This window comes from Heteronotia binoei, chromosome 1, assembly GCF_032191835.1.
Source record: "Heteronotia binoei isolate CCM8104 ecotype False Entrance Well chromosome 1, APGP_CSIRO_Hbin_v1, whole genome shotgun sequence".
NCBI classification, from domain to species: domain Eukaryota; kingdom Metazoa; phylum Chordata; class Lepidosauria; order Squamata; family Gekkonidae; genus Heteronotia; species Heteronotia binoei.
In genome coordinates this window covers 118476436-118503130 of record NC_083223.1, presented here as the reverse complement: position 1 = coordinate 118503130, position 26695 = coordinate 118476436, and the positions used below count along the sequence as shown (strand labels likewise).

The 26695-nt window shown below is 42.6% G+C and overlaps 1 protein-coding gene across 2 annotated transcripts in view; it reads left to right on the top strand.

Annotated features, from left to right (window-relative positions):
- SLC18B1 (solute carrier family 18 member B1) overlaps positions 1-26695 on the top strand; it is a 61849-nt gene that overhangs the window by 10993 nt on the left and 24161 nt on the right. For both annotated transcript variants that reach the window (XM_060239525.1, XM_060239535.1), the window contains exons 3-9: positions 5191-5286; positions 12371-12444; positions 14061-14208; positions 20601-20757; positions 22485-22621; positions 23627-23728; positions 26182-26273. In XM_060239525.1, the coding sequence (XP_060095508.1) occupies positions 5191-5286; positions 12371-12444; positions 14061-14208; positions 20601-20757; positions 22485-22621; positions 23627-23728; positions 26182-26273 (806 nt within the window). The remainder of the gene's footprint in view (positions 1-5190; positions 5287-12370; positions 12445-14060; positions 14209-20600; positions 20758-22484; positions 22622-23626; positions 23729-26181; positions 26274-26695) is intronic.

The window sequence follows — 26695 nt, the reverse complement described above, 5'->3', positions numbered from 1 at the left end:
TATTGCACATGTCTCATGTAGCTTAAAAGACCCCAAACCCAATGTATAGTATTGTTCAATTTGTGATATCTGCAGTGCCTTTAATAACATATGTCAGGGGTGGCCAACGGTAGCTCTCCAGATGTTTTTTGCCTACAACTCCCATCAGCCTCATCCAGCATGGCCAATGACTGGGGCTGATGGGAGTTGTAGGCAAAAAACATCTGGAGAGCTACCGTTGGCCACCCCTGACATATGTAATAATTACAACCATGAACAAGTATTTTGAACATGAAGAAATAAGTTTTCCAGCAGAGGATGTAAAAGAACATCGGGCTTAGGGCAGATGACAACAGACTTAAACAATAACAATAGGCAATAAAAGTAGACGTAAATAAACAATTTAAACAATAAAACAATAAAATTATTCCCTTTCAGGTGGAAGACAACTAATCAGGCCATAGTGCAAACAAAGCTGGACCCAATGATGTTCCAGTAAGGTTGCCAAGTCTCCCGCGGCCTCCAGCTATTGTACCATAGCGTTTTCCCTCCCTAATTGCTAGACCGTCTGGGAAAACCATAGAGTTTCCCCAGAAATGCCTACAACGGCCAGGGCATGGCGTTGCCGGCGCGATGACATCACTTCCAGATGATATTATCGTGCTGGCGACATTGGGGGAGGTTCCAGCAGGTTGGGAACCTCCAGGGCTGGAGAACCCCCGCCCTGCAGCTTGGCAGCCCTATGTTCCAATAGGCCCGATAGATGATGGAATGCTGTGACAGGGAGGCCAGACTTGATGTACTATGGGTGTCCGCTGCCTCACTTTAAGGCCTGGTGGAACAACTCCATTTTACAGGCCCTACAAAAAGGTAGTAAACCAGGTAGGGCCTTAATCTCCAATGGAAGCCAGGGCAGAAAAAGCCCTGGCTCCAGTCGAGGCAAGACGGACATCCTTCAGGCCCGGGAGAAGCAGGATATGGTGATTTGCTGAATGAAAAGTCCTTCGTGGCCAATATGGGGTCCCTCAGATACATTGGTTCCAGGCCATGCAGGGCTATAAATATAAGTACCAAAACCTCAAAGTGAATCCGGTACTCAATAGGTAGCCAGTGCAATTGGTGCAGCACTGGCTGTATGCTTGCCCATATAGGCAATGCAGTTAGCAAATGCGCTGCTGCGTTTTGCACCAGTTTCTATTGCATTTGTGTAAGCTCCAACCATTCAGACTTCCTTCAATGTTAGGAGTACATGCTGTTTGATCTTCATCCCTGGTAACCAGCAATACACTCCTCCCTTCCCAGTTTTAAAGTTTCCTTTTGTGGACTCTCCCTCTTGTGCTATTCTGTTGGGAACACTTACCCAGCCTGACATTTGGACTGACATTCAATATTATCTTCAAATTGTTTAAATATGTTCTTCTAAATGGAAACCAATGAAGCAGCAAATAAAGCCTTGACAGGGTTTGAGGATAGGCTTGCCAATCCCCAGGTCCCAGCGGGGGTTCTTCCACTTTCCCAGGCTCCTTCCCGCCCCCAGTCAGCTGGCCGGCAGGGGGAAGCCCCGCCCCCAAAGCCACCGTGTGACTTTCCTCCTCCAGAGGCTTCAGTCTCCGATTGGAAAGGCTTCCTCTTGTGATGGGGGGGCCTGTGTTACTTTGAAAAAGTTGGCAGCAACTCGTAAGTAAAGATGCCAATCCCTCACTTCAGAGTCACCAGAAACAAGGGGGGGGGGGATTGCTGGGCACTTCATTGTTTCCTTTGTGGAGATCAATTCTCATAGGGTATAATGGGGAATTGATCTGGAGGTATCGGGGGCTCTGAGGGGGCTATGTTTTGAGGTAGAGGCACCATATTTTCAGTATAGCATCTAGTGCCTCTCCCCAAAATACCCCCCAAGTTTCAAAATGATTGGACCAGGGGGTCCAATTCTATGAGCCCCAAAAGAAGGTGCCCCTATCCTTCATTATTTCCTATGGAAGGAAGGCATTTAAAAAGGTGTGGTCTCCCTTTAAATGTGATGGCCAAAACTCCCTTGGAGTTCAATTATGCTTGTCACATCCTTGCTCCTGACTCCGCCCCCAATGTCTCCTGGCTCCACCCCCAAAGTCTCCTGGCTCCACCCCCAAATTCCCCAGATATTTCTTGAATTGGACTTGGCAACCCTATTTGAAGATGTCAACAACAAAACCCTCCAGGACTCTTTCAGTTTAACTCCAGTAGTCTGTGTGAACTTCCAGTATTTTCAGGCATATTCCTAATTCAACCTAATTCAAGAAATTTGGGTTTAGATTTTTCTGTGTATTGTGAATAACCTCATTTGATTTTACAATACAAAAACAGCAGTGGGGAGAGTATGAATGGAAAGAATCTATATGTATATTACAATATGCATATGGTACGTTTTTCTGAGGTATTCTATGGATATATTCCACAAAACCAAGATTCTGTTTTTTCTTAGTGCAGTCAACTGAATGTGGGCTATTTATTAATCATGGGAAGTTAGGTGGAACTGCAGTTTGAAATTAGTATTATATCTACAATTAGATTTAATGATATTTTGTGAAACATACAGAAATTAACAGCCTAGCTTATTCCCTGGTGCCATCCTTGTTGCTATATAGAGTGAGATACTAGTTGTGTCCCTCTTAGGGGACAATGGGGTGTTGGGAAAGCAAAGGCAATGAAACAAGCATGATAATCTGTGAGCAATGTCTTGGTTTCAGAAACTAGCTGTAGTTAGACCATGGTCCAAGATTATGTGAAGGAGAGAAACACTGCTAGCAGAACTCAGTTTTAACCAGTTCACACTGGGGTTCCATTATAAACCTGTGAGGAAGAGAGTATGTTGGATCAAGAATATACTTTTAGATCAGAGAGCACAGCTTTGAAGCAAACCTGACCTCTCAATTCAAAAGTTTAATAAACGTTTAGCACACTTCCTGTCAGGAGGACTCAAAGCAAATTAACAATAATCCGTAAAAATTATTGTAAAGGAAAAAAAATCACAAGCCAATAAAATAAAAGGATTTATGCTCTGTTCTGCTAGCTAACTGCAAAACTAAGAAATTTTGTCTTAGGAAGTTGTCTAAAAACTAGCAGAACAGGTGCTTTCTTGACACTCTCAGGAAGGGTGTTCCAGAGTGTGAAAGTCACACCTATAAAGGCTCAAGGCTGGGTGGAAAAGAATGATACACAGTGCTTTGGGTCCGCATTGAGGAGAAAGGTGAGGTATAAATTAAATAAATATGTATAGGAGAGAGTGTAGGCACTGATGACTTGAATTGCCGCATGTTAGGAGTGACAGTCCTTCAAGCATGTCGCTTGCTTAGATTCCATTTCAGCTTGTCTTCCCTGTCACTTGACCATGGCAGGCAAGGCACTGACACAGAGCAGAGACAAAAAACACAGCTTTGGAGGTCTTCATGACCATTTTTGTAGCAAATTCTATGTGCAGCAGCTAAGACATTACAGAGAACTCAAAGTCTGTTGCTGTCATTGGCATACAAAGGTTTTGCTGGGTGACTGCATTCAAATAAACGAACTCACAGATAAGAAAGTTAGCTATGGGTATTTTTAGCCTGCATTTCTCTGCACAGTGTGGACTACTGAAACCCATTGTTAGTTAATAGGCAATGTATTCTCCATCTGTAGACTAGTGAGGAGGGGAGCAGGTGTTAAAGCTTTGTTCTTGATGGCAGGGCTCTCTCTTCAGGCACTTCCTATAAAAGTTAACAGAACTCTAAAGAGGGCATGTTGCACAGAAAGGGAAGATCTTCCAAAAACAACCAAGGAAAAAAGCAGCTGTTTCTTGTATATTTCTAATGCTGCTCTGCTCAGAACCTTTATAGGTACTGTACCCCAGGACACACATGGTACCTGGAGATGCAAGGCCAATGCACCTCACAAAGGGAATGGTAATCCCCTGCTTTAAGCGTGGACTTCTCATCTCACTCCATGCAACAACTCCTCGCCAGTGTAATGCCACATGTAAGTGGAAGAAGCAGGGATCACAGATGCATATGAGAGCCAGTTTGGTGTAGTGGTTAAGTGTGCGGACTCTTATCTGGGAGAACCGGGTTTGATTCCCCACTCCTCCACTTGCAGCTGCTGGAATGGTCTTGGGTCAGCCATAGCTCTTGCAGAGTTGTCCTTGAAAGAGCAGATTCTGGGAGAGCTCTTTCAGCCCCACCCACCTCACAGGGTGTCTGTTGTGGGGGCAGAAGATATAGGAGATTGTAAGCTGCTCTGAGTCTCTGATTCAGAGAGACAGGCGGGGTATCAATCTGCAGTCTTCTTCATATCTGGGTGACTACCAGCTATTCTAACCATTGCTATTGCTGGCAAACACTAGTGACTTTTCAGAATCACAGCCCCATGGGACAAAGAATGCAGATGGTGCTCCAGGGCAGCTGCCTACAAGGCAAGCAGCCTAAACACACTGTTTTTCAAGGCGTGAACTGTAATGTTTGGGAACCCCTATGGGAAGGAGAGTTAATTGAAGAGCAAATCTCATGCCCTGAGGAGAGGTCTGGAGCTTATTTGTTGTTTTTTGCTGCTATGGAAAATTCTGCATTACTGTCATTATATTGCCTTTGGTTCTATGCAGGCTGCCCTTCAGTGGAGGTGGAGGCCAAGATGGGCTCCATTTGCAGAACAGAGCCAACTATCTGTGCAGGATACCACACAACCAACAGCTGCAATTAACTGCTCTTTATTTCTAGCCTAGCTCATGCACCTGTGCAAGCTGCTGAAGAGGCCACTGTTTTGACCTTTCACGGACATGCAGTGATAGAAACCTGTGCTTCTGCTGCCTGTCAATGAATCTTTCAAAGCCACAGGAGCCATCCTAGACCAAGAGCATGAGTAATGCCGTTCATCTGGCTGGGCTTCAGAACCCTGTTCCTGATGCTGATCAATAAATGTCTGGTTTCTTTTGCAGTTGTGTCTCTGTTTTAATGCTTTGTGGGTTTATTATAGAGTACTGCCATATGACTTCTTTCATTCTCCCCCCCCCCCCCCATGTGACTGATTTGCTGTGCTATTGCAATAGCCTTGAGCAATCTTGGATAAGCTTGTTCTGCCTTGGTTGCTGATGCTGAATGAAGACCTGAGGCTTGCATTTCTATGGCCATAAAGCAGTTTCCCAGATGGCATGAGTAGTGCTTGTTTCTGAGCATTGGTGTCTGAAACCTTTTTCTTTTTAATTTTTAGGCAGAACGGAAAGGTGCTAGCAGTACAATAGTTGGACTCATTTTTGGATGCTTTGCTATATCCAACTTCTTCAGTTCTCTGATAATGGGCAAATATGTGAGTACCTTCCATTGTTTCAGTTCTGTCAAAATGTACAAAATATTCAGGAGTCTTATTGGCTTAGACCCACATGACTTTATTCTGGCAGAAGTTTTCATGGATTAGTGTCAAGTCTATGAATCTCTTCAATAATAACAACTCTCCATTTCATCAGGATTAGTGTTTATTGCAAGACAGGATAGTACCACTGGGAAAGCCAGTGATGAAATTAAGGTGGAATTCACATGAACAAATATATATATATGGAAACAGTTAGCCATTACATGCACACCTAACCTTCTGGAGTGGGAGTTCAAAACAATAAATTGTTACAAAGCAGACATTCTCACACTATGAAATTTGTTAGCAAAGCACCCTTAACAGATAGTCATGACCTTGGGAGGCAGACATTGCCAGAGGGCCCAGATACTTTTGTTTTCCAGGAGTGTAGCAGGTGTTTCAGAAAATAGCAGTGATAGAATAAAGCATTAACATGGCAAGGGAACTTGACAATTAGAGCCTATTTGTTCATATGCTATGAATGAATTCTGACTATGCAGTCCCTTTATGAAGGTAATCATCCCACCCCCCCACTCCAACAACAGAATCAAAGATCCATGAAATGCAAGAAGAACAGTGTTCATTGTAATTGAGTAAACTTCAGATCTTATCAAGAAAAATTCAGAGACCATTCACGAAGTAGGTTAAGCTGGCTAACACCTGTAATTGTGGAAAATCATGGGTTTTGTTAGGGTGGTTGCAGTTATAGTGAGATAAAAATGCTACTGAGGTAGCATGAAACTTTCTAATAAACAGCAATTCAGTTGCTTCACAATGGAATCTCCTTTTGGAGTTCTTTTGTAAAAGCAGTGAGTTTTGAATCAGAAGAGCGTTCTGGTAGATAAAATATTTTCCTACTGATTTCTGAATATTGTAACTTTTAATGTCACATTTGTGTCCATTTATTCTTTATATAAAAGGACTGAACGGCTTGCCCTATGTAGAGGGCCAAAAAATATTGTCAATTAGATATTGGCATGAACTGATCAATGAAACACAGTTTGAGCATGAGCTGGGGCAGTTTGTGGTTTGTTTCATGACGGTTTGGGAGAGCATACCTCCCCGAACCTCCCGTGGAGGTTCAAGAGGCTCAGGGAGGGTTCATTCCTTCCCTCCAAACCTTGGCTTTCCCAAGTACCCTGCAGGTGCAGGGCTCCTGAGAAAGCCAATGGAAGGCACTTTAAACTGCCTTCCTTCCTGGGTTCAGCTTCCCCAGGCACCCTACCCTGCGACTATGGGGAGCCTGGGGAAGCCAAGAGGAGGCAGTTTAAACTGTCTTCCCTCCAAGCCTTGGCTTCCTCCGGTGTCCTGCAGCTGAGGAATGGGAAGTGAGCTCACTGGGGATGGGATGTACCGGACGAACTACAAACTGGTTAATCCAATGGAGAAGTTAACTGGAGGTTCATAGTTTGTGAAAATGATGAACCTTCATTGTCCCAGTTCATGCCCATTTCTGTTGTCAGTGTTGTATATCACATTGGAGATTGGACAAGTAGATAAAGCAGAAGGTGGTATAGTTTAAAGGGAATCCCAATGTAAGAATGTCAAAGAGTTTTCTGGAACTTAAAGTGACTCTTATTTATTTATTAAATTGGACTTAATTAAATGTTTAATTTTGATGTTATGCATGGGCAGCCATTAGAGGGGAAACTGATCTCCAGGCAAAAGTGACTGGTTTTGAAGCAAAGTTCTCATGGCAGGAAAATAAACTCCCCAACATGAGTAGTCATTGGAGTGGATTCTACCACTCTACTGTGCCTTTCTCCAGCCTAAGGAATCCATCCTCCTACTTAAGTGGCTGACGTTTATCTTTCTGATACAGATATCCTGAAAGATTCCTTGGAGATTATTAATTTTTTTGAGTAGGGTCTTACTAGAATGGATACTGGATAATATTCAGTTAAATGTTTCTATTCAGCATTTCTCTGCTTTGCATTGTAGGATGAAATATTTTTCCCCTTTGTTGTAAGGCTGCTACTTTGATATTTTACCTACCCAATTACTGTAATATTTTCCCTCAGGTTTCTGTTTCACTTCTAAGCTAAAAATCCTAGTGTTCACTGTTTCCTGAAAACTATCATTGTCCCTTTCCGTCCCTTGTTTAGTTCTACAGTTTTTGAATTGGGATTAATAATGTAGCAGCTGTGTCACAGATTTCATATAAAAGTGAATTTTGATATTGGATGTTGTATCCTAATACAGTTTCTAAGGGTAAAAACATTCTACAATATGATGTTTCAGTGAGATTTTTTGGGACCCTAAGATTTTCATGATGAGCTGCAACAATATTGGTCTCTGGGTAAAGTATGGATGATTTGTCACTGTACATTGTTTCTGCATTGAATGTTGGGCTGACAGTGCTGTCCTGTGCACAGTTACTTCAAGTTCATTGACTTCAACAGGCTTAGGTGGGAGTAGCTTTTTATATAGGATAGCACAGTCAGTGTACCATTTTGTTGACCTGTTACTGTAGCTAGGGAGGTCACCCTGGAGCTCATTAATGGTTTGTATTAACCCTCTTGTTACAGTTCTGATACAGCAAATAAAGCTTCATTTGACAATTGTCAGTCACTAACGTTTTTAAACAGTTGTGTATATTGGCTTACTGATCACTGTAAATACTGTTAATGGTGCCATTCTAAGCAAATTCTATTGAACTGAGTAGACTTAGAAGGTTGAAACTTTGCTTAGAGTAGAACTGCAAGTCAGTCACTTTTGTGATTAATAGTATTTTCAGATCTTTGTTTTCTTTCCCAATTTTCCTTTTCCCCACTGCTATATTATATTTTAAAGTTTTATTAGGTTATCAAAGATTTCAGGTTTTCACGGCTGGTAACATCATTAGGGCTTGTAGAGTCTTTCGGGATCAAGTGCCGTGTTCTACTGGAGAAAGTTTTCCTTCCAGACGTTTCGTTCTCAGCTGCGGAGAACATCCTCAGTGGCGTTGCAGCCGGAGCAGGCGCTCAGACCTTCTTGGCTGCTGTGCATTGAGTGGGGCCAGGGCTGCTGGAGAGCAGCTATTAGGTTTTATTAGGTTTATAAGAGGGGGACAAAAAGATAAGGGGAAGGGGGAAAGGGGAGAAGTACAGTTTACAGGATAGTTTTCTACTTAAAATAATAGCTTCCTCATTACATATTAGAAAAGCCCAATACAGAAGAAAACAAAAAAGAAAAAAAATTACTTCATAATACCTGCAAGTAATCAAACATTTTTTTAATTAAAAAAAAAATTACAGCCCTAGTCTACTAAAGGCATTAATAAGATAGGATTTTGTAATATTACAAAATACTTAAACACAATTTCCAGATCTCAGTTTCATCATTTTCCGTTACCAAGTTTCTATATCTCATATCTCCTTTTTCATTACCACGTTCTTAGATTCTTATCACTTCTTAACAGAGAAATTCTTACAAAAAAAGAAACCCAAAAACCAACAGCTCCAAACTTAATGTTTCTTACACTTAATTGATTTCACAATCACCCACATATTTGTGTATGTTAATATTATAATCTTAAATTTCTGATAACCATAACCTTAAAATTATACCATAATTCAAATATATAGATTTCTTTAACAAAAATTAAATTATCAAATTGAAAATTAATTTGAAAATTAATAATTGAAAATTAATATACGTAGTCAGACTTTTAGATTGGACTTCAGAAAGGCAAACTTTGATAAACATAGAACTATGCTGAGTAAAATCCCATGTTCAGAAATACTTAGGAAGATGGGGATTCAAGAGGGGTGGGAGCTTCTTAAAAGGGAAATACTGAAAGAGCAATCACAAACAATTCCTATGAGAAGAAAAAATGGAAAAAACCTATAGAAGCCGAGTTGGCTCCATAAACAGCTCTCTAAAGACTTGAGAAATAAAAAAGACTCCTTTAGGAATTGGAAGGAGGGCCTTATAACCAAGGATGAACATAAACAAATCACCAGTGCTTGTAGAGAAAAAGTTAGGAAAGCTAAAGCTCAGTATGAGCTTAGGCTGGCCAAAGATGCTGGCTAAAAACAACAAAAAAGGGTTCTTTTCTTATGTTAAGAGTAAGAAAAAGAGCAAGGACTTGGTAGACCCATTGCGATGGCAGGAAAGTGAAATTGTAACAGGTAATGAAGAAAGGGTGGAACTGCTCAATTTCTACTTTTCCTCAGTCTTCTCTACTGAGGGAAACGGTGCTCAACATGGCAAAAACAGAACATATAATGAGGGTATGAAGTTCCAACCTAGGATCAGCATAGGGGTAGTACATAAACACCTAGGGCGATTTCCCACACAACTTACCGAGGAGCGAAGTCCCTCCTCACCGCGCAGCGTCTTCTCGGATTTCCCACCAACTGCTCCACGGATTCAGGAAGTGCCGGACCTTTTGCATCTCAAATGGAAATCGCTAAAACCCTAGTTTATGTTAGCGACGCAAAAGGTCCGGCACTTCCTGAATCTGCGGAGCAGTTGGTGGGAAATCCGAGCAGACGCTGCGCAGTGAGGAGGGACTTCGCTCCTCGGTAAGCTGTGTGGGAAATCGCCCCTAGTTTCTTTAAATGAAACTAAGTCCTCAGGGCCAGATGAACTGCATTCAAGGATTCTAAAAGAGCTTGTGGATGTCCAGATCACATGAAGTTATGGTATCGCTTTGCTCTGCTCTGGTAAGACCTCACCTAGAGTATTGTGTTCAGTTTTGGGCACCACATTTTAAGAAGGATGTAGACAAGCTGGAACAGGTCCAGAGGAGGGCAATGAAGATGGTGAGGGGTCTGAAGACAAAGTCCTATGAGGAAAGGTTGAAGGAGCTGGGCATGTTTAGCCTGGAGAGGAGATGGCTGAGAGGTGATATGATCACCATCTTAAAATACTTGAAGGGCTGTCATATAGAGGATGGTGCAGAATTGTTTTCTGTGGCCCCAGAAGGTAGGATCAGAACCAGTGGGTTGAAATTAAATGAGAAGAGTTTCTGGTTCAACATTAGGAAGAACTTCTTGACCATTAGAGCGGTTCCTCAGTGGAACAGGCTTCCTCGGGAGGTGGTGGGCTCTCCTTCCTTGGAGGTTTTTAAAGAGAGGCTGGATGGCCATCTTACAGCAATGAAGATCTTGTGAATTTAGGGGAAGGTATTTGTGAGTTTCCTGCATTGTGCAGGGGATTGGACTAGATGACCCTGGAGGTCCCTTCCAACTCTATGATTCTATTCCATAATACTTTAGACTACAAATTAAATTTTCAAATTGTAAATTTAATTTTCATAGTTTTCAGAATCATTAAAATATAACTTATAAAGCACCCATATCCAGAACAAACTTTTTAGTTCCCATGGTCATTTGTAGATATATGTTATTTTATTACCCAGTAATTATCTCCAAAAATCATTTTACCTTCATTTTGCCTTCACCATATTACTCTTAATGCTTAACCAACTTATTAAACCTAAATAATTGAGGAGCCCCATTTTTTACAAGACCATCAAAATTCACCTTTAATAATCCTTTAGCAAAGCTTTTAAATACCCTTTACTGTTTAATTTTTTCCATTATCAAATTTAATTTCCCTTATACCACAAAAATCATTTTTGTGGTATAAGGGAAATTATACCATCTATCAATTAGATGGTATAGTCTTATTCTGTCTTCTTTTTGAAGGTCTTCCAGGTTTTAATCCTTTTGATTTTTGCAATAATACTACCGATTTTTACTGAGTTGGTAGGCTCCTCTTCTCTCTTACTCATTAACTATATAGCAAAGACAGGAATCATGCTGAGCTTACTCTCCCGGCCCTCTGTCTTGATAGCTTGTGGTTTCTCTTCCTCCTGTAGAAATGTGTTTTCCTCTTCCATTTTAGGGTTAAGCAGCCCATTCTCCAACTGTTGTACTTCCACTTTTTCTGACTTGTAAAACAAATCTTGTACTACTTGAAATGTTTGATACTGTATATTTTCTGATTTATTACATTTTTCAATAAGTTTTTGGAGCCATTCTGCTTAAAGATCCGCTATTAGGCCAATTTCCCACTGTATAGAGAGCATAACAACAGTGAAGTCTTTTTGAGTAATTTCAGCTTCTGCTTGGTATGCCATTTTCCCTACGGTATAACTCAGTCTAATAGCAAAATCAGTTGAGAATCCACTCTGAATTTCCTCAATTAATAAATCCTTCCTTCCAGATTTTTACTTAATGATTTATCTTCTGGATTCTAATTGAAATTTAATTCAGTCCAAATAAGATCCCAAATAAATTTCTCACCAGTTGCCTTCAGCCTTTATACTATTATATTAAGAGTCCAGTTCCTGCATACTTCATTTTGAACCAAATCAATCAATATATATATTCAGTCCAAATTCTTCTCTTTAAGATGTTAGCAACTACTGAAGATTAGTTCTTTTTGAGTTTGAAAGCCAAACTATTAAGGGGGGGGGAATCCTCCCTCCACTTTCAAAACAGTCAAGTTTGGTATTATAATGGAAATTAAGTTGATGGGTAGCATACAAAGGCGAACTTACTTGCCAGGTATTTCTTCATTGATTGCAGTAGAAAAGTGCTTGAAGTCTGTTTATTTTAATATCCTGTAGTCATGACTGGTGCCATTTCAAAATGGCAATTGCAACGGCAAGACTTCAGGACAGACAAAAGAGACCCAGGGCTTAGCCACCGCTAACATCCTTGGGATTTGTTGCACCCCATGCTTCAGAAACCCCCCTCCTGGGGTTCCGTTAGAAATCCAGATGACCGGACCCCCTAAATCCATGCAATTCGGGGGGGGGGGGTCAGAAGAGTGAGCTCCGCGATCTTCTCCCTGATCTTGTTGTGCCAAAGCCGGTGTGGGGGGGGGGGTGGATTGAATTGAATAGACTTAGAAGGCTGACACTCTACTTAGAGTAGAACTGCAAGTCAGTCAATTACTTTTGTGATTAACAGTATTTTCAGATGGGATATTGAGTTGATTCTAAATTTGAGGAGGACCAGGGGAAAGTTTTTAAGTACTTTCTTTTTCATGTAAAGTTCTGGGATTCAATAACATAGCTTCTGACATCGTTGCTTATCCATTACAGCTTGTCCAAATTGGAGCAAAATTTATGTTTGTTTCTGGAATGTTAGTGTCAGGATGTGTAACCATTCTCTTTGGGTAAGTGCATTTCATTTACTTTTTGTATACATTACTAATGTAGCATGTTTTTAAAAGTAAAAGGTTTTAAAATTTATCTTGCTTTCCATGTTGCAGAAGTGGTGTTAAGCATGAAAACTGTTTTTGCTAAACATTTATTCTGTTGATACTGGGAAAGACACTGAAATTCCTCTATCCACATATACTGTAAAATGGCAAAAGCTTTCTTACCTAGAATTCTCATAAACCTGGTATTTTTGGGGTTAGCGTTTATGAGTTCTTTCACATTTATAGTCATTGCTGGATGAGTATCATACAACTTCGCCAATCTGAATGATTTAATAGACTTCACAGTGTCATCATTGGATTAAATGCGACGGGACAAATGGTTGCTTAGTTATATAGATATAAGAAATTTGGATAATGACTGCAGCCTGAGTTACGAAAAATTTTCAAGATAGATTAGGGTGGAACTTGTGTAAGATTGTGAATTCTAGCCTGGGAAATCCTTGGAGGGTAGGGCTGGGGGGGGGGGGGCGGGACATGATGGGTATGAAGTGCAATAGATTCTGCCTTCCAAAGTGCCATTCCTGCCAAAGAATCTGATCTCTGCAGTTTGGGGCTCAGGCTGATCCCATCAGCTGTAATTCCAGGAGAATCCCAGGCCTTGCCTGGAAGTTGTCAACTCTATGTGACTTGCTGACCAAAATCAGAAGCCTTCTTCTAACCTAAGGAACCTGCCTCCAGATTAAGTGACACTTTTGTTGGAGAAAACCTTTTTGGGCCAGAGGGCCAGTGTGTCTCAGTTGACAAAGCAAACTTTGGCTCTGATGAATGAATGCGTTCAGTCCCCTGTACGTGTGCACTGAAGAGCAGCTTTGGTGATCACAGCAAGTTCTCAAGGCAGCTGTGCAATTGAGAACTGCTCCTCCATGTCTACATACTTTCACACTCCAGTGACAGACAGGAAAAAACAAACTAAAGAGGTGAATATCAATTTTTGCTTTCTCTCATGCTGATCTCCTTTTGGATGGGGAAGGCAAAGGAGCAGAAGTGCAGGTTGCCCATGTCTCTCTCTGTGCTGGTGCTATATCCAGCACTACTGTTAGTTATAAATCTTTGCTGTAGACATTTCACATTCTTTTTAGCCTTACTGGAGATAATGAATCAGCCAGGCAGAACTGACCAAATTAAAGCCATGAAGAGCAGCCAGTCATGCTACTTCTTGTATTGTTCTTTCCCATGACTGATAAAATACTTCCTTGCCACCGATCTGTTATATGATAAAGCAACAGGGTGAATATTCTAGAAGAGCATCTATAGTAGCCTGGTTCATCAGAAACAGAAGTTTGGTGACACTTTAAAAACTGGTACTGTTTGTTATGCCATAAGCTTTCATGGACTAGTGCTCATTAGAGGCATGAAGTGTGACCATCACTTGGTACAAAACCAGGTGAATGTTATTATTTGCTGGGCCTTCTGACCTCCCTTGGTAGATAGGTGGCATTATGTTGTGGAGTGGAGTACAAATAAAACAAGGCACTGTCAAAAGTGAAGAAGTTCCAGTATGAATGTATTTGATGTTTGTGCATAATAAACTTATGATCTGGATCAATTTTTAATTTTCTCTCCCTTAGAATGTTGGACAGAGCACCCGATGGACCAGTATTTATAGGACTATGTTTTTTGGTTCGTACATTTGATGCAATTGGGTTTTCAGCAGCAATGACGGCTTCATTTTCTATTCTTGCAAAAACCTTTCCTAACAACATAGCTACGGTTCTGGTAAGTATTAAGCCAGTTGCTGCAGGGATAACATATTGCACGTAACATTACAACCACCAATGTAGTGGGGTCATCAGAGTTTTTATTAATTTATTTTGCAAGATGGTCATTTATGTGAACTCGGTAAACCATGAAGGGTTGAATCTCATCTAAAATTTCTGTGCATGGAAGTCCTTCTGTGCACAGGAGGACAGCTTCTCTGCCTCCTTCCACTGTAGTCCTTAATGCCCCATGAAATGCTGTTCATAGAGATGGGGGATCCCAGGAGCAGCATAAAAGGGGAGTTGGAGGGCTGCCACAGGAGGAGAGAATTGGCAACTGCCTCCCCTCCCAAACAGATCTTGTTGATGGGATTAAACCTAAAATATAGGGCCAGCCAGGCAATGGCCAGCTATAATTTTGTAACAGCCATCCTGAATTTATATGCAGTATGCACGTCTAGTCAGTCATATTGGCAAAGGGGAGTATACCCTAAGCTCCTCTTGCCTTATTCAGAAACTTGGTTTGGAGACAAAATGTGCTCAATGCATTTTGAAGTGGAATTTAGGACTCTGATGTATACAGAGCATGTCAATCCCCAGATTGTGTATAGACTATGAATTCCCTTAGTACAAACTTCTGGAAATCTTGCAGCCCACAGTCTGTGTAGAAAGGGAGGTAGATCATCATGGCTACCTCCTCTGATGATGGTCATCCCTGTGCAGAATGGGATCTTGAAAGTGGCAGTCAAGGGAAATAAAGGAAAGAATATGGGGAAGATAGTCTGGAAGACAAGAGAGAGAGTTCTTCTCTCCAAGATTCCCTCAAGTCTTGTTTTTAGATCTAGAACATGAAAGTTGAACCTTTACTAGCAATCTGAACATGTGCTTTAAGAGAAAGGGACTCTGACCAAACCATATACTGTTCGGACTTTCTGGCAAGATGTTATCTGTGACTGGATTTTCTGCTGTAAAGCAAGAATAGCTTTTCAGGGAAAGGATATTGTATAGACTACAAAAGCCCCTAGACTAGAGGATAAAAGACCTAGGAATCAAGCCCATGTATGAAAAGTAATAATGAATGAATACTTGTTTGCAGGGCTGTATATTAGGTCACACCCCTGATGCCAAGCCAGCAAGAACTATTCCTGTGTGCTCCTGTTAAAAAAAAAAAAGCCCTGCTTGTTTGTTTACATATCTTTCTCTGGTTTCCTCCCTTCTGTATGATTGACTGTGTTAGATCACACTAGTCCTACTGGTCTGCTGCCGAAGCTTTGATTAAGTTTCAGGTGATGCATAACACATCCACTCTGCTGCTCCTCCCATCTCCTGCCTTCCCTGGCCCTAGGAATGCCAGTGCTCAGCCACAGAGATTTTTGAAATCCCTAGAGTGCCATGATATCACTTCCAGTTCTGAAAAATAAAATGATTTCCACATGTTGTTTCCTTTCCCAATTTTCCTTTTCCCCACTGCTATATTGAATGAGGGTGGGGGACTGGGAGGTTCACCATCATTACTGGGTAAAGTGAAAACCCTCTCTGTCCAAAGCCTCCAGAATTTTTTTGTTGCCTGTTCAGCCTGGTCTGTTGTCAAAATTAAAGTTCTTCCTTTTCTTTAAGCTGTGGCAAGATATTTTTCTTCAGCTCCACTCCCTTTCTACCCATCAACTGGTTGTTTGTGCCCCACTTTCCTTCAGGCTGTGGGTTTCCCTTTTCAGGAAACAAGGGACTCATTTGCTCTCGAGAAACGTGCATTTGCATAGGACAAAACTATAGCGGAAAGGCCCTGCCTAATATTTAATTTATAATGCACTTACTAGGAATAAACTGACATCTGTGTAAAGTACTAGAACATGTGAAATGCCTGTTGGCATGTGCAAAGAACATTGTTAGGAGAGCCAGTTTGGTGTAGTGGTTAAGTGTGTGGACTCTTATCTGGGAGAACCGGGTTTGATTCCCCACTCCTCCACTTGCACCTGCTGGAATGGCCTTGGGTCAGCCATAGCTCTGGCAGAAGTTGTCCTTGAAAGGGCAGCTGCTGGGAGAGCCCTCTCCAGCCCCACCCACCTCACAGGGTGTTTGTTGTGGGGGAGGAAGGTAAAGGAGATTGTGAGCCGCTCTGAGACTCTTCGGAGTGGAGGGCAGGATATAAATCCAATATCTTCATCTTCTTCTTATTACTAAACAACTCCACTTTATCATCTCCCCTTCCCACTTAGAACTGTTCAGATTTGTAATACCTGTGGCATAACTTGAGATTAGGTTTTCCAGGCAACCAGCTGGAGGACTGGGGGCAGCAAGATATGTGTGTGGTGGGGTGGGGGTGGAATAGGGCCGTAATGTTGCTAACATGATGACTTTACTTTCAGGTACAACCCAGAAGTGACAAAGGGTAGCTCTAGGAATTAATGGAAACATTCTGGTTTTAACTGTAGAGTTTCTAGCGATTCGCGGGCCTACTTGAGATACAGTATTACCATTTGTAATGGTCAAGCAGGTTCCTCACTTCTTTTCCCAGCACAGTAACTCCACTCTTCCTGGTTCTCCTTCCACCATTCTGTTTCTAGAACAACAACAAAAAGTCTTATGGCTCATTATACATGCTAACCAATTTTACTGCAGAAGAAGCTTTCTGGAGAAGCTTTGTAGCTTGTGAAATATTGTATGAGAATAAATCTGCCTTGGTGGGTCTGCCTTGGCAGTAGGGTTGCCAAGTCCAATTCAAGAAATATCTGGGGACTTTGGGGGTGGAGCCAGGAGACTTTGGGGGTGGAGCCAGGAGACATTAGGGGTGGAGCCAAGATCAAGGCTGTGACAAGCATCACTGAACTCCAAAGGGAGTTCTGGCCATCACATTTAAAGGGACAGCACACCTATTCAATTCCTTCCTTCCATAGGAAATAATGAATAGGGGCATCTTCTTTTGGGGCTCATAGAATTGGACCCCCTGGTCCAATCTTTATGAAACTTGGGGGGTATTTTGGGGAGAGGCACTAGATGCTATACTGAAATTTTGGCGCCTCTACCTCAAAAAACAGCCTCCCACCCCCCACCCCACATCTCCAGGAATTCCCTTCACCCAGCTGGCAACCCCCTCCCCCCAAGAGGGAATATTCTCCTCCGAGCCCTTCTCCCCCCCCCCCCTGCCCAACTGTAGAAATCTTCGTCGTGTCCTGCAGGCCAGCCAGTGAGGGCATGCAGGCAGTTCCCTAGAACTACGAAGAATTCCCAAAGTCCAGATTCCCGGAGGGGGGGGGGCTTAGGTCCGGCCGAGGAGGACTTTTGTTCTCCACCTGAAGCAAACCCCCCCTCCCAGCGCATTTCTAGGCATTTTCCATCTTGGCTGGAGCTGACCTCCCCGGCCCCCCGCCACCCTTTACCGAGGCTCTCCAAACGGGCGGGTGCACCGCGCCTTCCCTCTGCAGGGCCAGCCTGGCTGCGTGCCGCCTTCCCAGCCGGACTCCGCTCCGCTTCAGGCGCCTTGGCTCTCTCCGGTCCCCGCCCCCCCCCCCGGCCTGGCTGAGCAGCGAAGGCTGCAGGGAGGCCGCCGCTTGGTCCCCGCGACGCCTCACCGATGCTCCTCCAGCCACCGAAGGCGAGGGCAAGGCCTGGCATCGCCGCCGCCTCTGGATCCGCTGGCTGGGCTGCCCTCAAGGGTGGGAAGGGAAGGGGCGAGAAGCTGCTGGGTGGGAAGGGCCGCCATTCCCCCCCGCTTTCCAGATTTTTGTCCAGCGGGGGGAGGAGGTTCCAAACCGGGGGTCACCAGGCAGAGCGGGGGATTTGGGATGCCTACTTGGCAGCCCTGATCAGGGTAGAAAGATGGTGTAAAATTCTGTAAATGAGTAAATCTGTCATTATTTAAAATATTCTAACAGAGTGATTCCCTACTGAAATTTATCCCATTTCTAATAACTCCTTATAAAACTGTATTTTCAATGCAAACCTCAGGACTGTTGTTTTTCCTATCACCAATGGGACACTCTTGAAGAAATGTCATTCTTCACTCCCACATAGAGTTATATTTGTGGCAGTACGTGGAACAGGAATCTGTTTTCAGTACCAGATCTTAATCTAGAGGGCTCAGTTGTTCTTTTCCTCTCCCAAAGAAATCAGTTCCAGGTTCTATTCTATTATCCCTGGCCCAGAGGCCTCCCAAAATGCAGAATTCCCAGGAAGGACAAGGGTGGCTTCATCGGCAGTTTAGTTCTCCAGACAGTTGGAAAGACAAATCAACTGGTACTGACTTGGAAGGGGTTTTTTTCTATTATTTAAAGAAATGGAACCACCCCGTCCAATTTCTCTTGCCTTTGTGAAGATCTTTCATGTCATCTGTCACCTTCCGTGTCTTTTGTTGCATGTATTATTCATGACAAAAGTACAATCAATATATACTGTTCAGCCATTTGTAGCCCAAGATATTGCAGAAGAGAAGAATCTTTGTACTCAGGTACAAAGGAGAAGGGAGTGAGGTAGTACACAAGGAGAAGGGAGTGAAGCTATATACTTGTTTGACAAGTGGGTAAAGGAATTCATGCCAGATCCTTGGCTGTTGACTATCTTAGAATGCACATACAGGCTAGGATCTGATGGAAGTGTGTTTTAACTTTAGAACTGCACCACACCCCCACTGGAACTATGTCACATTCTGAGAACTTTGGTGTATTCTTAATGCACTGAAACATCTGAGAGAAAATTCAGCAAAGAGCTTATTCTTGTGGGAAGCACACATGAAACTAATTGGACAAAGCCTGTTTTATTGAGGAATTGACCTTTTCAGCTCTTATGAGCTGATGATAAAAGTCAAGGCTAAATAATACACATCAGGATGGTGTTTGGGGATGTAAAATGTTTAGTAGCATCAATACTAGTGCTGTGCCATGTCCCTTTCTTCCCTTCTTCTTTCCTTTAAGAAACGAGTATCTCATTGTCTTAAAATGCAGACTGATTATGATTACATTTTAAAAAAAGAAAACAGGGCTTTTTTTGAGCAAGAACGAACAGGAATGCAGTTCCAGCTGGCTTGGTGTCACGGTATGTGGCCTAATATGCAAATGATTCCTGCTGGGCTTTTTCTACAAAAAGGCCTGTGTGTAACAATGGTGACATAAGGGTGTGTGTCCTAATATGCAAATGTGTTCCTGCTGGGTTTTTTTCTGCCAAAAAAGCCCTTAAAATTATAAAAGCTTGTGAGTACACATTTGTTCTTGTGGTCTTCATTCAAGAGTAATTGTTCTCTTTCCATTCTATCTACTGTTACCCAAGTGTGCTCCCTATCTGTGGATACCGATGAGTCAAGGCCACACTTGCACTAAGCAGATTTTTCTGCACAGTTGGGTGACCCTCTGTACAAGCAGAGAGAATGCTCTTAATTTCCTGCCTTCTACATGGTGAAGTAGGCTGTGGGCTCTGGCAGACCCAGAGGGTCTTCAGGAGAGTCTGGGAGCTGCACTGGCGAGGAAGTGGGGGAGAGGAGATGGGATTGCTTTCCCACCAGTCTTGTGAGCCTCCACCTGTGTTACACTAATAGAAGGTGATTTCCCATAGTAAATTATCTCTAGTCAGTGTTTTGTTGGTTTTGAGTCAGCCTTATAATAGTATGTAAGTAAGTAAGTAAAATTTTATTTATATCCCGCCCTCCCCCGCCAAGCAGGCTCAGGGCGGCTAACAACAGCAAAATAACAATACATTTGTCATAGTGCAGGTCTCTGCATCTGGGTCCACCTCCTGAAATTCCACTTGTCTATTCTGGTTCACTCGATTCTTTCCTCCTGTTCCCCTTCCATTGTCCTTTCTGCTCCATCTCTCCTGCCATACTCTCAGAAGAACCAGGGGGAACTCGTATGGTCACATACCATTTGCTGTGGTGAAAATGGTGGCAATTGCTGATCTCATGTATGATCTTTGGAATGCATCCCTATATTAAATATCAGAAGACTGTTTTTACCTCCCACAAAGAACAAGTCACCTTTAAGGGCTAGGTTGGAAAATGAAGACATGCAGGAAGGCAGTTTTTGGGTTAAACCCCCCCCCCCCAGGTATTCTATTGTTCCGTTCCTTCTTCCAATGAGCTCAAGGCCACTTTCACGCACACTAAACAATGCACCTTCAACCCACTTTCAATCTACTTTGCAACTGGATTTTAGATGGCAACATCAACTTGCAAACGGTTGCTGAAGTGAATGGAAACTGTTATTTAGCATGTGTGAAAACACCAATAATCTTTGTCTCCACCTTTTTTATTCCCACAACAACCCCCTGTTGTGCTAGACTGAGAGTTGCCCAATGAGCTTCATTGGAGAGTGGGAATCTGAATCCAAGTGTTCCCAGTCCTAGATTGGACACAATAATGATACACCATATTTGGATCTCTAAGGTTGTGTTTTTAATATATTGTTAATTTTTTATTTTTTTCAGGGCAGTCTTGAAATTTTTACTGGACTGGGGCTAGTGCTGGGTCCACCTCTTGGTGGATTTTTGTACCAGTCATTTGGTTATGAAATCCCTTTCATTGTACTTGGATGTGTAGTGCTGATTATGGTGCCTCTAAACATCTGTATCTTACCAAGATTTGGTAGGTGGAGTTCCTAGGGTTTTTTATGGTTTCAGGTTGGGTCAGTCAGGCAAAAAAAAGGTTTAAAAAGCCTGTATATTTAAGCTAAAATTCCTTTCCTGGACCCTGTTGTCACTCCATATAATAATCTGATATTAGAAATAGATGGTGGCTTAGTTCACAGACACTGCAAATGCATCATTTGATAGGATTGCCAGCCTCCAGGTGGGGCCTGGAGATCTCTCACTTTTATAACTGCTTTCCAGCTGGCAGAGATCAGCTCTCCTGAAGCAAATGGCTGCTTTGAAGGGTGGATTCTATGGCACTGTACCATGCTGAGGCCTCTCCCCAAACCCCACCCTCTCCCAGATCCACACCCAAAGTCTCCCAAGTATTTTCCAACAAAGACCTGGCAACCCTATTATTTGGTCACTGAGGGAATGCCTCCTCTTTCCATTATAAACAGTTCTTTCCCTGGCTTATGGTCTCCAGATAATCATATTATACTATATGTGGGTCCTCTTTAGAAGCCCATACCAAACCATGGTTTCTCATTCTAATTTGGATTTGGTTGTCAGCCTCTAGGTGGGGCTTAGAGTTCTGTGGGAATTATAGTTCTAGACTACAGGTATCAGTTCCCCTGGAGGAAATTGCAGCTTTTAAGGTCGCACTCTATATGCCTGCTGAACTCCCTCCCTAATCGTGAACTCCATGCCTAATCTGGATGGACAAAATAGTAGCAGCCCAGGTTCTTGATAAATATAGGCTGGAGGCAGGGGTGGAATTCTAGCAGGAGCTCATTTGCAAATTAGGCCACACACCCCTGATGTAGCCAATCCTCCAAGAACTTACAAGCAGCGCAGGCTCTAGGACCCTCCCCAAACACTACTACCAGATCCCCAGGAATTTCCCAAGCCAGAGCTAGCAACCCTAAGTCTGCATTTCTGATTGCTCTCTAGGTGTGAACCCATTAGATGCAATGGTGATGCTACCAGACTCTGCTGCCTCTGCCACATAGGAACTCAGGAGGGAGGAAAGAGGGCAGTCTTAGGAGGGAGCCTGCCTGGGGTGCCATGCACCCTAGAGCCAGTGCTGCTTGTAAGCTCTTGGAGGATTGGCTACATGAGGGGTGTGTGGCCTAATTTGCAAATGAGCTCCTTGCTAGAATTCCACCCCTGTCTCCAGCCTATATTTATCAAGAACCTGGGCTGCTACTATTTTGTCCATCCAGATTGGGCATGTGAAATACAATGAAGGATTTAAGTTTTTTTTTTAAAAAAACACCTGTTGGTCATAGCCATACTTGAAGAAGGACCATAGTGTGGGAACAGATGATATACTCCAGATGTGGGCAACTTCCGGCATGGATGCTGAATGGTGGCATGCCACACTTGGTATGGCAGTTCCCTTGCCTGCTCCAGTATAGAGGTAATCAAACCGCGCTGGGTCTGGGAAGCTAAATGACAGGTTGAGAGCCAGCAGGAGCCTAAGGAGACATCAGAAGCATAACCAGCGATGTTTCATACTGACATTTCTAAAGTAGTCTCATTTTACTCATGCAATAAATAAATAAATGACATTAAATCTGTATACACCAAGCATAGTGTATCAGGTCAATTATAGCTACTGCCATCCTCACCAAAGAATTTGCTTGATATACCCCATCATTGTGCTGTAAAAGAGAGTTGTAAATTGACCTGCAGGCAACCTTCGGCATAGATAACTTTTTTGTTACTGTTTTGTTGCAGATTCAATTCCTAGCAAAGATTCTTTCTGGAAGCTTGTCGCTATACCCAAAATTTTACTGCTCAGTTCTACTTTATTTTCACTAAGTTCATCCATGAGCTTTCTGGATCCAACAATGTCACTATTTGTCTTGGAAAAGGTAGGTGCTATTGGAAGAAAAGCTCATGTTAAATATATATTGCCTTTCATGCGAAAATGTTAGCAAAGATTAGATTATTAGAATTTATAATTCTAATTTGGTGAGATGACAGTTGGGAATCACTGGCAGAAGCAAGCCTTTATCTGCTCTAATGGCAACTTCTTGTTTAGACTTTGGTCACAGAGTTAGATCCAAACAAATATTTCAGTTACAATCCATTTCCTTTACTTCGACCTATGAAAAGTGATTCCCCCCCTCCATTTTCTCCTCCTGTAGCAGTAGGCAGAGGATACCAAGAATAGTATTTTGTGAGGCATTTGGGGCTGCTATGAGAAGTGGGGACATCATACTCCATGGTCACAAGTTCTTGTGCTCACAGTTCTTGTTATCTTTACAGCAATCCTGGGAGGTAGGTTAGTTTGAGAAAAAGTGACTGGGCAATCAGTGAGTTTCATGGCTGTGCAAGGATTCAAACCTAGGTCCCCCCAGGACCTTATGTTGAAATCAGTAATCCACATTGTACACAGTTCCCACAATTCCCTTCAAGTTTGGTGTAGTGGTTAAGTGTGCGGACTCTTATCTGGGAGAACCGGGTTTGATTCCCCACTCCTCCACTTGCACCTGCTGGCATGGCCTTGGGTCAGCCATAGCTCTGGCAGAGGTTGTCCTTGAAAGGGCAGCTGCTGTGAGAGTCCTCTCAGCCCCACCCACCTCACAGGGTGTCTGTTGTGGGGGAGGAAGGTAAAGGAGATTGTGAGCCACTCTGAGACTCTTCGGAGTGGAGGGCGGGATATAAATCCAGTATCTTCTTCATCTTCTTCAAAATGTCCCCAATGGAGACTGCATGTCTGTGCCTTTCTTTACATCTTCCACTGAAACTGACTTGTATTCTGGTTTGTCCCATCAGAGAAAGAAAAATTATGGAGTAAAGCCAACAGAATTTAGTAAGGAATCGTAAAACATTCATGTGCAATAATATGTTTCTTTTCTTGTTTCTTTCTGTAGTTCCAGTTGCCAGTTAGTTATGTAGGATTAGTGTTTCTGGGTTTAGCTCTCTCCTATTCCTTATCTTCGCCATTGATTGGTTATCTGAGTGATAAAAAGGTGGTGAGTACAAAGATTCCTGCACCTTGTCATACTGCTATTTTATACATGTTACAACTGATGCAGTTCAAAGGCTGAATGCTATAAATTCCTTTTCTAAAGTCTTAACATGTTTAATCCTAGGGCCCATTGCTGTAGTACCTTCTAGTAGGACCAAACAATATGAAAGAGAAAAAGAACAGATAATAACCAAGATTTATGGACCCATTAGTACAGAACTAATCTATAGTCTGCTCCATAGTTTGCATGGAAAAGATCCCAGGTTCCATGGCTGGTCTTGGATCTCAAATAGCAGGGTTAGGAAGGACCCTTGAGGAGCCACTGCCTCTTTGAGAAAAAGCTGCACTGGGCAAATGGTATGACTTGGCACCTAGAATTTTGTAATGTTTGTATGTAAGTTTCAACTGAAGTCAAACTTGCCAGGTTTTTCTCTGTGTAGAGCTATTGTTTTCATACTGCAGGATGATCAAGCATTCTCAGTTAAAAGTTATGTAATCTTACAGATAACGTATCTACCATTACCATTTCCCCCCTTCTATGCATACCCTAGTGGGATGCTGGGTGTATTCTAGAAAGCATTTTCAGAATTGGCTACTACACTGTGTAGTATTGGCACACTCTCTGTGTGTGAGAGAGTAGGGTTGTTGTGAGGATAAATGGAGCACAGAAGAACAGTGCAGCTTTGGGTCCCCAAAGGAGAAAGACTGGCGTTTATTATAAATCTAATTTTAATAATATTACAAACGGCTATTAGATCTTTCAACAGCACAATAACAATAACAACCCAGTGCCTGAACTGGGAATTCTAACTTCTGTTCCACAGTTGTAATCACTAAAACAGATTACTGTTCTGTCACCATGCATATTAATAATTTTGGAGGAAAGCATCCTTTTACTACTATGTTAGGTCATGGGGAAATATTAACTCCACCTCTTCTGCTCATAATATTAACAAAGGTGTGTGTGTGTATATATACACACACACATACACATACAGGGGTGGAATTCTAGCAGGAGCTCCTTTGCATATTAGGTCACACTCCGCTGATGTAGCCAGTCCTCCAAGAGCTTTCAAGGCTCTCTATTTTTGTAAGTTCTTGAAGGACTGGCTACATCAGCAAGGTGCAACCTAATATGCAAAGAAGCTCCTGCTAGAATTCCACCATTGTATATGTGTGCGTGTGTGTATATAGATATACACACACAAACATATATAAAACACTATTAAGTATAGTCTGTTGTAAATATAGTTAATATACAAGGGATGAAAAAGACTTGAAAATAGGGGGAGGGGATGGGCATTAAGTGGAGGGAGAGACAAAATAATGAAAAAGTGGAAAAAATAGGGAGACAAATTGGGGAAAAGAGAGAGAAAGGTTCTTTAATCTTGCTGCAGCACCCTAAATAATGCTTTGCGAGATCTGGCTGAGTTGGGTGCAAGGAAAGGGAAAGAGAAAGGCTAGACATGGGTGGCCAAACTTACTTAATGTAAGAGCCAGATGGAAAGAAAGCAACGTTAACTTTAAATGCATTCTCCAAACCACCAGCTGGCTTGGCTTGGAGAAGTTATTTAATGAAAGAAATACCTTCTCCAGGCTGGCCAGTGGGGTGGTGGGGACTTTGAGAGCTGCACAATATGTATGAAAGAGCCACATATTGCTCCCAACCCACAGTGTGGCCACCCCTGGACTAGACTTTTGGAGAAAGTGGCCTGCAGGCTGACAATTACTGTAGCAGCCATCAGCTGTGCTGTCTTGTCCTGCTCCAGTGCTGACTTGTTGATTAGCATGTTAGCATGATCTGTTAGGCAAGTTTGGTTAAGTCTTGGCAAAAGTCAAGACTAGCCAATAGCAGAGTATCTATGCTCAAACTACCCTGCACCCCTTGTGGCAGCAGTCAGAACTGGAAACATATTCAGCTGGCTTCAAGGGCCCTCTAGCTGACTTGGGCCTCCCGAATTTTGTTCTCCTCTGTTGGCAGCTCTGATTATACTCTGCTGAGGTCCTCCCCAAACTCTGCCGTCTCCAGGTATTTCCCAACCCAGAGTTGGCAACCCTCTGTGTGTGTCTGAGTCTGAAAAAGAGCGATATTAAGATCCAGAATTTTCTGCAGAGTGCCTGATTTCCCTGCAAACAAATCGGTGTGGAAAAGCAGTAGCATTATAAGTTTAAAACTGCTCCACTAAACTCCATCTAGAATTACAATTGAAGGAAACTAGAATTATGGGGATGGATGCAGGCTTTGTTATGAATCAGGCTTCCACACTCAAGTACAGTCTTAAATCTCACAGCTCTTTCAACAAATCTTAAATCCCACAGTTCTTCCTTGGAATGTGGAAAGTGAGTTTTAAGTACCCTCTTTCTCTTTCCTGGCAGCTTATTTGACAGTTTTATTTGACCTGAATGTGATATTTTGGTCAAGGTTGAGTTCCTCAGCTATCTCTTTATTCCTTGCAGCATTCAAGGAAGTGGCTGTTGATCATTGGAGGTTTAATGTCAGCAGTATGCTATTTTCTACTAGGACCGGCTCCTGTCTTGCACATTGAAAGGTACTGAATGCCACAGTGATCTTTCTGACATGAAGTTTGCCTGTTTTGCAGCATTTACATTTAATAGGGTTGCCAAGTCCAATTCAAGAAATATCTGGGGACTTTGGGGGTGGAGCCAGGAGACTTTGGGGGGTGGAGCCAGGAGACATTGGGGGCGGAGCCAGGAGCAAGAGTGTGACAAGCATAATTGAACTCCAAAGGGAGTTCTGGCCATCACATTTAAAGGGACAGCACACCTTTTAGAATGCCTTCCTTCCATAGAAAATAATGAAGGATAGGGGCACCTTCTTTTGGGGCTCATAGAATTGGACCCCCTGGTCCAATCCTTTTGAAACTTGGGAGGTATTTTGGGGAGAGGCACTAGATGCTATACAGAAAATTTGGCACCTCTACCTCAAAAAACAGCCCCCCCAGAGCCCCTG